The 11,657-nt window shown below is 61.4% G+C and overlaps 1 protein-coding gene across 1 annotated transcript in view; it reads right to left on the bottom strand.

The window, feature by feature from the left end:
- The window catches only part of VOLCADRAFT_91191 (uncharacterized protein), a gene marked incomplete at both ends in the record, with an annotated part of 13,390 nt that extends 9,813 nt beyond the window's left edge, over positions 1-3,577 (bottom strand). Inside the window, 2 exons of the mRNA XM_002950673.1 lie at positions 476-2,245; positions 3,541-3,577. Of these exons, the coding sequence (XP_002950719.1) occupies positions 476-2,245; positions 3,541-3,577 (1,807 nt within the window). The remainder of the gene's footprint in view (positions 1-475; positions 2,246-3,540) is intronic.
- Positions 3,578-11,657: the final 8,080 nt, after the last annotated feature.

Raw genomic sequence — 11,657 nt, 5'->3', positions numbered from 1 at the left:
GGTGAGGGAGGGAATGGGGGTTAAAAGGCTGCGCTTTTGCGACGGCGGCGTCGGCGGCCGGGGCTGCGTCGGCGGCAGCGGGCGCGGGCGCGGCGCCGCGGTGGCGGCAGCGGCGGCGGTCGTGTGGTACGGATCCGAAGGGTGCGGCGGCGGCGGCGGCGGCAGCGGCAGGTCTGAGGATCCCCTATCGATTGTGCGGGATGCACCGTCGGTTGTACGGAATGTACGGCAGAAGCGACGGGTGGAACGGTAGGGCCGGTGCTCTCTCGTGCGTGCTCTCCCGGGACAGCGGCAGTCGTGGAGGCGGAGGCGGCGGCGGCGGCGGCGCCGCCGCCGACGTGGACGGAATGGGATGAAACCGCGGATACCACAGCGCCGACGGTGGCGGCGGCGGCGGCACTGCCGACCAACACACCGACAGACGGACGCTGTACGGCAGTTGAGGCTGCATTTGTAACGGTCGCGCCCTGCCCACCAGATGGTGCTGAATCAATGCCGCCGTCGCCGCCGGTGATTGCGGTGGCTGCGCGCGCCGGCCGTGGCTTGAGTACGACAACAGCTGCCCTAGACCGAGTAGCAACGTTTTCCCCGGCCGGATGCGGCGGTGCCGGCGGCGGCGGCGGCGGCGGCTGGACGTCCCCCTCAATTTCACCAGCAACCCAGTTGGCCACGTCCCCCAAGGCCCGACAAGGTTCCCGACCCTCCACCACCTCCTGCTGCTGCTGCTGCTGTTCTTCCTGCAATGGCAGTAGCAGCGGCTGTGACGGCTGCCGTACGTCGCCCTCCGCCACCTGCACAGCAACCAGTGATGCTTCTGGCCCCTCCCCTTCCGGGGCCTCCTGGGGGAGGAGCTGCTGCTGCTGTTGCCGGTTGTGGTGGTGGTGGTGGTGATGGTGGTGTTGGTGCGAAGACTGGTGCGGATGCGAGGGAAAGGCAACTGAGCGGTCCAAAGGCAGCGCCTCCGCCGCCTCCGGCATCTCAGGCTCCGCCGCCGCCTCCGCCGCCTCCGCCACTAAACCACCAGCGGTAGCTGGCTGCGCTGCTGCAGCTGTAGCCCCCGCCGCCAATGACAGCGAAGCTACAGCCCCCCGAACGTCGGCGGAATCCGGTTCCTGCGCCGCTTCTGCTACGGCAGCTACTGCCGTTGCAGCTGCCTCCGTCGACATGGACGATGCCCGCTGCCGCCGCCTCCGCCGCCGCGACGAGGCGAGCAGATCGTCCGCCTCCGCCGCCACTGGGCTTCCAGCTACTGCCGTAACTGGGGCTGCTGTAGCGCTTGTGCTAGCCACATCCGCAGCTACAGGTTCTTCTGCTACAGGCCCTTGGCGTCGGCGGAGGACCCGCCTTGCCGTACGTGCACGGGCCACCACCGCAAGATGGAGGCTGGCGGGACCGCTCCACAGCACCGCTGATGCTGACGCTGTCGACGAATGCTGCTGCTGCCGCTGAGGTGGTGGCGGCGGCGGCGGCGAACCACCGTGGACCTCTGTCCCGGTGGCGGCAGCGGCGGCTGAGGGCGCGGGAGGGTCGCGCGGCGCTGGCGGCCCTGAATTTTCCTTCATTTGCAATAATTGCAATCTGTTTTCCCTCATTTTCTGCAGGGACGTGGAGAGCAACCAACGATGTGAAGGGCTCATGCGAAGGCGAAGGTCCGGCGACGGCGGCGACGACGGCAGCGGCGGCGGCAGAAGGTTCCGCCGGGAAGCACCACTGCGGGAAGCACCACCACCACCGCCGCCGCCAGCGAGAAGGCCGTGGGCGGCGGTGCTACCGTACGATATGCCGTACTCGTCTAGCACGGATGGTGTTATGACGCCACGGAGCAGCTTTTCGAGGCGCTCGATTTTACGACGTTTAATGTCGTTGGTCGCGATGAGTTGGTCGGCGGTGAGGGCGATGGAACCGTGGCCGATACTGGCGGCCTTGCCGCCGCCGCGGATGTACGGCATGGCTGGATCGATGGAGTCAGCAGCAAAAGCTGCGCTGGGTGATGTGATTTGGACCTGTGTGGCACTGTGTGCGATACTGGAGCTACGGGGAATGGGAGCCCGGGTTGCAAGAGCAGGAGGGATGTCGGCAGCAGCGCCCAGGGCGTGCGATGGCGATCGTGGCGTGCGCATAGTGGGGAAAAATGGTTGGCGTTCCGTGCTCGTGGCACTGGGCACTGGCAAGGAGTCGTAACCCCCGAAGCCGCGTCCTGTAGTCCTGCCGAGTAGTCGCGATCCTGCTGAATGAGGCGCCGACGCTGGCGGCGCCGGGATGGAGACCCGAGCAACCAAGGCCGATGGTGGCCCGGTCAAATTTGACATGACTGTTACTGCTGAGCTCGCTTAAGTCGATGTTACGCGCTGCGTGGTGTTCGCGGTACGCCGGAAAAGTATGGCTTTAGCGCAACGTCGAGACATGACTGCGGACAGCTTATCCACTGTTAGAGAGTACAGCTGCACATAATCTATGTAGGTCAACAAAGAGGATTTAGCGCTGTCCTACCTAGTTAACAAAGCCTCACAGTACGGGACATAGTAACGAGCCAGAGCAGACCAATTAATTTACCAAAGCTTAGGTAATAACTTCCAAGTTCAAAGGATAATTTACGCGAGCCGTTCGCTTCAGGTGGACAGCCCTTGCATACTGGTGCCTTGCCAGCAATATTCAATTTGGGGACCACAGAAAGTGATCTACGTGGACTCTAAAACACACTCCATCTGCCTAGAATTTGCAATGGCATTAAGGCAGCTTCGAAACCACATTTGTCATATATAGGAACTGTACGTGATTTCTGGTTTCTCAAACCATACTCGCGAGCAGCATTAATTGAGCTGCTAACATCCTGCTAATGCTAAGCATACAATACGCGGGCAATGTCCCGCCTTTAGCCAAAGTCACAAAGTAGAAATCATTTCCATTATGGTTAACGGCTTGACGTTCAGGTGATGTTCGGATTGCGAACGTTGAGACGTAACAAAAAATGTTTTCTCACAACATGTTTCTTAGGCTTGGGTGCAATGCTAGCCGCTAAGTGCCAAGCAGCGACACAGCCCCGCAACTTCGCCCAATGGCACGCAACCCATTAGTAATATGTCCTTGACATTACCAAGGATTAAAAAATCTTAAGAAATAAACGCGTCATAAGTTGAGCCAACACATGAGCGATGGCTGGTGGTAGAGTCTTGAAGCTTGAGAAAGCCTCCGGAGGCAAGTAGGTAGATAGGTACGTAGGTACGTAGGTAGGTGGGTAGTAGGTAGGTAAGTAGGTGGGTGGGTGGGTAGGTAGGTGGGTAGGGGTAGGTAGGTAGGTAGGTGCACACCATCTCCGGCCCCGGTCTCTGATGCCTTCAAACCCATGGGGACTACCGCCACGGGGACAGTTTTGCTTGCCTGAAAGTAATACCCACAACCCACAGGCCACCATCCGTCGCAAAAAAATACCTCCGCTCCGCGCATCGTCCCGCCCTCCCGCGCCCGCGCCCACTCCTCCTCACCCCTCTCGTCCCCCCCTGATTTCCCCGCCCTGACTTCTGTCCCATATCGGACCCTCACCTTGCATCGCTTCTATGCTTGCTTCGCTTTCTTCCATGCCTTCTTGCCGTACGCCCTACTCATCCACTGGAATGTTGTTCCTGTTGTACAATAGGCTAACCAGGAAAAGGCGATTGTAATCATCATGACGTCATGACGATTATCCTTGAACGCGTTGAAGCGTTTAAATGACCCTAACGAAGTCTACTGACCCCTAAACACGGTTTTATTTAACCTGTTTAACGCGCTCCTCGGTATGTATCCAGCACTATTGTGTAGTGGCTGGTTCTCCAGTTGATTCTGATGTTGTTTGCGATGTGCTGTTGTTGAAAAAGGAATGGGGGCTGGAAGCTGGGCGCCAAAGCGGCAGCAAGACATATCGCGGCAGACACGTCATCATCATCATCATCGTTATCATCATCATCATCATCATAATATTATTATTATTGTCATTCGGCCGGCGTGTGTCGATTTCACCAGCAGCACTTTCACACTTGCTCAGGGAGAGGAGAAGGGGCTTGGGAACACATGCCGGGACAGGAGGAAGGACTGAGAATGGCGAGAACGGCGGAGGAGTGCAAAGGGTGACAGTTATCATAGGTGCACGTGGTAAAGGGCCAACCGGTGATCAATTATGACGATGCTCTTTTCGTTTCATTTAAGACAGAGGATTGTGTGAGTGTGTAAGTGTGTGTGTGTATATGTGTGTGTGTGTGTGTGTGATAGGCCTGCAGGAATCGTATTCCCAAATCAGCTGCTCAGCATCGCCGGGACCGAAACCACCACTCTGCCACCATTCCCGCTCTGCAGCAGGCGGCCAAACGACCGCCAAGCTACCACCACCACCACCACCACCACTAACACCAATCTTATGCGCACGTCAACACCTAAGGTATACATGGTGGGAACCGGGCCGGAAACCCCCCCCCAACATACTCCTCCTCCCCCACCCACCCCCCACACAAACAACGCAATATAACCCCCTCTCCCCCGACCCAGCGTTAAGTGTGGAGGAAACTCGGGAAACTGAATAACGTCACTCAATCGTTCAACGTTCCTTTTGCAATCCTACCTTCCTTTTCCTCCGCCGCAACCCCACGCGCTTCGACACATATACATACATACATACCACCCTGTAACAACATACATACATACATACATACTACATACATAAAGACAGACATAAAGACAGACAGACAGACGAACCAGACACAGCCTGGACATCCTCCGAGTCGTTTTCACGAAACCCACACACCCAGTCTTTTAGTGAACCCTCACCCCAAGAGCCAGATCAGGCCGGAGATGGAGAGGAGAGTCTTGTGTGTGTGTTTCAGAGGCTCAGTGAACGCAAACTCGCGTGACGGAGCCTCTTGACTCGTGAGAGTGTGAGAGCGTGCGTGCGATGCTTTCACCCTCCCCCCCCCGGGGGATGGGGAGAGCGGAGCTAGCGGACCTGCGGCTCTCGGCTGCTTAGGAGGGGGCAGAGGCCCCTACCTACCGTGAAAGCGTGTTGGGCAGAGGCCCCTCTAGCGCCCCTCTCCCGTCCGCGGGAGAGCTTTTAGGCGGTCTTATCATCACAAATATCACATATTTCCCCCGTCCTCCTCCTCCCAGAAGCTTTCACAATATGCCCAAAGCAGCCAGTCCATATCTCCTCCTCCTCCTTCTCCTCCTCTTCCTCCAACCCAAACGACCCCTATCAGTCCCTCCCTCGTCCCCCTTCTCTCCTTCCTCTACCTTCCCCCCTCCTCCGCTCCCACCAATCGATCTTCTCTTCCTCCCCTCCTCCGCCCTTTCTCCCCTCCTCCTGCTTCGAAGCATAGGCAGCAAAGGCTCTTCCTCTCTCTCTTTTTGGGTGTTGTCAACAGTCATCTAGTTAACCTTCACATGTACATGATTGAACAGCCCCCCCTGCTCCATTCCCCCCGGGCGCCCCCCCAAAACACGCAGACACACACATATACGATATAACGCCCCTCCATTGACGGAGAGTGCTTCGGCGGTGTGTTCATTCCCGCTGGGGTACGGTACGGTTACTGGTGCCCCCCTGGCCAGTGTCAGGCCCGGATCGATATGTAACAGATATACATACAGACGCACAGATAACAAATATTCCATATTCTCCAGAGAGCATCTGTTACATTTAGCTCCCCCCCTCGTCTTTTCCCCCCGTGCCCTTTCTCCAACAACGCCTCCTCCGCCATTCGGCTCCTCTTATCACCAACACGCAACCGCATCATCCCGTCCTCCGCAACCACATTCGTCTCCCTTCCCTTCCCCTCCCTCCTCAATCCCCCACCCTTCTCTCACTCCTACAACGGCGCACACATACATGCCACACCAAGCTCCGTTGCCACGCCGCTACTTACGTGCCGTGCTGCTGTACCCCTGAGGGGCACCCTGATCGCTCTACCGACGATTCGTAAAAAACGACAGGTTCCGAATGACGTCATCCAGGCCAGCGGCGCCGCCGGCGCCGGCGCCGGCGCCGCCGCCGCCGCCAGTGATGCCGTCGGACACTCCGCCGTCCCCAGCCACCTTTTTAATCGCTTGGGTGAGTTCGTGGAATTTCTGGAAGTATAGCTCGGACTGGTCCGACATTCCCACACCACCACCACCACCACCGCCTCCTCCTCCTCCTCCGTGTTCCAGACCTTGTGCCAGATGATGTGGTGGCTGCTGCTGGTGCTGGTGTTGCTGATGCTGGTGCTGCAAGTGTTGGGAGGTTTGCTGTTGCTGTTGCTGAGGTGAATGCTGTTGTTGTTGCTGTTGTTGTTGTTGTGCCGCCGCGGCTGCTGCTGCTGCGTGTAGTGTATGATGTGACTGGTGGCTGGGGTGCATGGCGCCCACCATATGGCCCGGCGGCTGGAGTCCGGCGGCGGCGGCGCCGCCACCTCCACCTCCTTGATGGTGGTGCTGCTGGTGGTATTGCTGCTGCTGATGTTGTTGCTGTTGTTGCTGGGGGTGCTGCTGCGGCTGGTTCAGTTGTTGTTGTTGGTGGTGGTTACCAGTATGCGCATGGTTGTGGGATCGCTGGTGTTGCTGATGTGACGGGTGGTGGTGATGGCTAGCGGCGGCGGCGGCGGCACCGCCGCCAGCTCCGCCAGCAAAGCCCTGCAGTGCGGCCCCTCCAGGGCCTCCAGGATGCAGCGGCGCCGGCCCGGCGGCAGCGGCGGAGCCGCCGCCACTATGCACGTGACGGCGCCCTGGAGGGTATGAGCCCGGCGCCGCGTGGGCCGGTGTGTACGACGGGTACGATGGATGGTGACCGACGCCATGGGGATCGGCGGACGCGGATGCCGGGTGCGCACCGCCGCCTCCGCCGGCGGCGGCGGCAGCGGCTCCGCCGCCAGGCGCTGCCGCTCGAGCTGGGTAGGCATGTGGGTGGCCGTGACCGGCGGCTGGGTGCGAAGCCACTGGTCGCATCCTCATTTCGGTTGGCGGCGGGCCGGGATCTCCGACCTCGTCTGCGGCACGGCGGAGTTTCAGGGAGGTGGGCACTCCATACACCATACACTCCATACACTCCATACACCATATATATAGGGTATATATATATACCCCAACCTTCCTTCCTAGGCATCATCGAGGTTTTATCATTGCCGTGTCGTATACTTATCGCCCCATGTCCTGATGGATTGCAGGGGAGGCTGCAAGGGAGGCTACAGTCCCGTACAGTGCCGTACATATGCGTGCAGCAAACAAAATCCAGAAAATTACGCAAACAGGCAGAGAGTTTCCCCCCCAAAAAACATGAATTTGGGTTCACTTAACCACCACCACCACCACCAACAACAACAAGAACAACAACAGCAGTAGTGGTAGTAGCAGCAGCTCACCTACAAAATCCATCTGCGGTAGGTTCGCCGGTGGTTGACCCAAGTGGTGTGGGTGATGTGCGTGTGGGTGGGGGGGCCCCCTCAAGACACCCCCCAGGCCGCCGCCGCCGCCGCCGCCCGACGAGCCGCCGCCAGCACCACCACCGCCACTGCGCGAGTACGGCACACGAGACGGTGGCGGCATGACGCCGTGGGAAGGGTGGTACACATGCGGCGGCGGCACGTGAGGGTGCGACGGCGGCACGGAGTACGGCACGGAGTACGACATTGCGTACGGGTGACCGGCGGCTGCAGCAGCCGCCAGCTCTTCCTCCTCCTCCTCAACGCCATAGTACTGCGGACCTTCGAAATAGTACGGCTCGCCATTGGCATCCGTGTAATAATGACTCGGGTGCCCCGGCGGCAGCAGTACGCCGCCGTGGCTGTGACTGTACGGGATGCCGTACGGCGGCGGGCCGTACGGATCCATCGCGTCCATCGCTTCCGGCGGGTAGCCACCAGGCACGACTCGGGGATCGTACCCTGGCGGCAGCATGAGGGCGTGCCCTGTTTGGGACACGCATGAAATACATCCGTTGTCGTACAACCAACCGTACGACAGATCGATGAAAAATATGTGTGGCTTCACTATCAACCTTTCTTTTTTCGGAAGATAAGAAAATTTAATCCTAGAATATTAATTTATCCCGATAATGCAGCTCTCCGATATCACTGTCTACCCTTATATATACTTCATATCACTGGATTTAGATCAATCATTTAAAAGGAATGATTAAATGACTGTCAGCTTTCTTTTCACGCAGGCCATCCGCTTCCTGTCTCACTAAAAGTTGTAGCTGTTTATAAATGAATATAAAATTTTAAAGCATCTATCCATCTATCTATCTATCCATCTACCTAATACATATATGTACATATATACATATATATACATATATATACATATATATACATATATATACATATACATACATATACATACATATATATACATATATACATATATATACATATTCTCTGTCGCCTCACAGCGCTCACAGAGTTCAAAGGCGCTACACAAAGAGGGGTGCTGGTGCGTCTCCCTCTTTTCCCCCCCTCCCCCGGCCTCAGGCCTCCCCCCCCGATTTAACTCCCACTTCCTGACAGCGCCCACCAAGACAGACCGCCATACGACCGTACTCACCACGGCCCGGAATGGGCTCCTGACCCTCTACGCTGCCGCCGCCGCCATCTGCCGCCGGGTCGCCGCCGCCACCTCCAAGTCCCTCGCCGTCGGCGCCCTGAGACCCGAGGCCTCCTGCCGCAACACCACCTGCCGCCGCCGCCGCCGGAGCCCCAGCTGGCGGATGACCAGCGGCGGTGCCGTACGGTGGATACGCTGCCGCCGCCGCGGCGGCGGCGCCGGTTCCAGCAGCACCGCGAACATGCAGGTGCCCCACGTGAGCAGATCTGCCGCCGCCGGCGCCGCCAGTGCTGGCGCCGGCGCCGCCGCCGGCACGAATGAGATGGCCTGCGTGCGGCGCCCCCGCCGCTGTTGCCGGCGGCGTGTAGCGTGTACTGCCGGCAAGTGATGTTCGCTTGGGTGGCGGAAGCAAGGGGTCGCTGTACCACGCCGCCGCCGCTGGGGCGGGCGGTGCTCGAAGAGGTACGGCGGCGGCAGCGGCGGCGGCGCCGCCGCCGCCACCACCACCACCGCCAGACCCTCGCGAGCTGTTGACCGGGCGGAACATGGCGAGATTACAACGACAACAACAACAACAACAAGAAGCAGTGCTGCGTTTTGGAGATTACCACTACTGTGTAACATTACAGCTTCCCGAGGCATTATTGATACGTTCCATTCCTCACAAATCAGGACATACATCAGGACATACATCAGGACATACATCATGCAAATCGCGTTGAGCGAGGCGGCGGCCAGGCCGCCGCCCCTCGCTCCCTGGCCGTTTCCGTTGGCCGTACGTTGCGGGTCAGCGGCGTCAAAGCTGTGCTGCTCTGTGCTATGGCGTGCTATGTTATGATGTGGCGTGATTTCAGAGCAGGGAAGGGGGGAGGGGGCCAAAACACACACGAACTCACCCCGGAGGATAGCGGGAGCTTCCGACACCCCCCACACCAGGGTGGCCGCCGCTCGTGGCGGCGCCGGCAGGGTACGGCGCGCCACCGTAGGCATACGGGTAGCCACCCGGCGGGGCCGCGGCGCTATTTCCGTACATGTCGTATCCATAATCGCCTCCCATGGACCCGTGGGATGCTTGGCGCATGCCGGGCCTTGATGGCGCCGTCGGCGGCGCGCCGTCGGCGCCAGGGCCGTTGGCACCCCCCGCCAGCGCCGCCGCCACCCCCGCCAGTGCCGCTAGGGGATCGTGCTGCTTTCCGTCTTGTACCCCAGGAATCCCGGCGCCTTGTCCCGGTCCCCCAGCTGCGGCCATACGGCCGTCAGCGTCCTGAGGAGCGCCGCCCTCGCCGCCGCCGTCAGCCAAATGGCCGCCGGGTCCGTGCGCGCTGCCGCCGCCTGCGGCGGCAGCTCCGCTGCCGCCGCCGCGGCCGCCGGCCGCGGGCATTGCACCGGCACCGGCAGCGCTTCCGCGACCAGCAGCAATGGGTCCGTTGGCCTCCGCCACGCCTCCGGCAGCAGTGACGGCATGACGGCGATATCCGGCCCGCGGGTGTACGGCAGCCACAGCCGGCGGTGCCAGCGGCACGCCGTCAGGGCTCAGTGCGCCGGCAGGTCCCAGCCCGGGGTCTGATCGGGGCCCGGGGGCCGCCCGTGAGTGAGGGAGTACGATGGGACCCGCGTGGGGTGCGTACGGCGGCGGTGGGCCGTACGGCCCAGCCTCTGGATCTTCGTCGTACGCATAATACATGTGGTAGGGTGCGTAACGATAGGGCCCATGGGGCTCGTACACAACAGGTACGCCGTCCTCGTCGTACCCAGTGAACGGGTAACCCCAGTAGCCATAAGCGTACGGCACTCCATGCTCGTCCACTTCTTCGTACTCCGTGGCCATGGGGTCAAGGCCGGCGTGGTGTGGATGCATCCCCGACGGGTACATCAGATGCTGCGGCGGCGGCATCCGGTACTGAGCGTACATATCATCATCATCGGCGGCGGCGGCGGGGTCGTGCGGGTGCAGCGCACCGTACGGTGGCGGTGCCCCGTACGGCCCTCCGCCGTACTCCAAGGTATGCATCGACGGCGGCCCGTACGGCGCCCCATGCAGATCCTGCGGCGCCCCGTGAGGCCACAAGTGAGGCGGCGGGCCGTACTGCAGGTCGGCATCCGGCGGGTACCCGCTGGGCCCCGTGCCAGCGGCGGCGGCGGCGGCGGCGGTGCCGACGCCACGTCGGCCGCTTCCGCCAGGACCGTCACGCGCCTGCGCCAACTGCCCCACATCCGACGACGTCGCGACCTGATCGTGCGGACCTTCCATATCGGTGTTGTCGACGCCGCCAGGAAGAATGCCGCCGGTACCTGCTGGGCCTTGCGCGCCCGCTGCAGCGGCCGCCACCGCGGCCGCCGCGGCCGCTGCCGCGCCAAGATCGCTGGGCACCACCGTCAACGCCAAATGGTGGTGCTGCATACTGTGGTCCTGCTGTGCGCCGCCGCCGACTCCTCCTGCTGCCAGGTCATGGCCGCCAGCAGGGCCCGCCAGCGGCGGCGCTGAGCCCGCTGCTGCCGTACTGACAGACCCCCCTGCCGACATAGTGGGACCTGCTGGCGTGCCCTTGTACGGCGCCGCCGCCGACGGCGGTACTCCCGGGCCGGTGCCGGCGGCTCCGGTCCCAGCGAGCTGCGTCCCGCCACTTCCCAACTGCCCACCGGCCAGTGCTGGCCGAATGGTGGGGATGGCGGCAGCGGCCGCGGCGGCGGCCGCCTGACCTGAGTTGCTTCCCGCCCCTGCCCCCTTGCCCTGACGCGCGACTGCAGCGGCGGCAGTGGGGTTGGCAGCCACAGCCGCAGCAGCAGCCTGTACAGCAGCCGACGCAAGCTGGCTGTTGCTGGCCACGGCGGCAGCGGCGGCGGCCGCCGCAGCGGCGGCGTTGCCCACTGAGTTGGATCCAAGTCGACTGGTTCCGCCGCCACCGCCGCCGCCGCCCCCACCGCCGCCGCCGCCGCCGGCCGCGGCCGTCGACGGGGGCCCTTTCGATGAGCCCCTCGGCCCGCGAGCCGAAGCCTGCGACCCGATCCCCAAGCGACCAGCCTTGTTCGGTACGGCACGAGCGGCCATTTGCTGCGGCACAACGGGGAACAAGGGGCATTACGGGGCGGCTTGATGAGGATTATACAAGTGTACG

Source organism: Volvox carteri (assembly GCF_000143455.1).
Source record: "Volvox carteri f. nagariensis unplaced genomic scaffold VOLCAscaffold_20, whole genome shotgun sequence".
Classification (NCBI taxonomy): domain Eukaryota; kingdom Viridiplantae; phylum Chlorophyta; class Chlorophyceae; order Chlamydomonadales; family Volvocaceae; genus Volvox; species Volvox carteri.
This window is presented reverse-complemented; position numbering and strand designations above follow the sequence as displayed.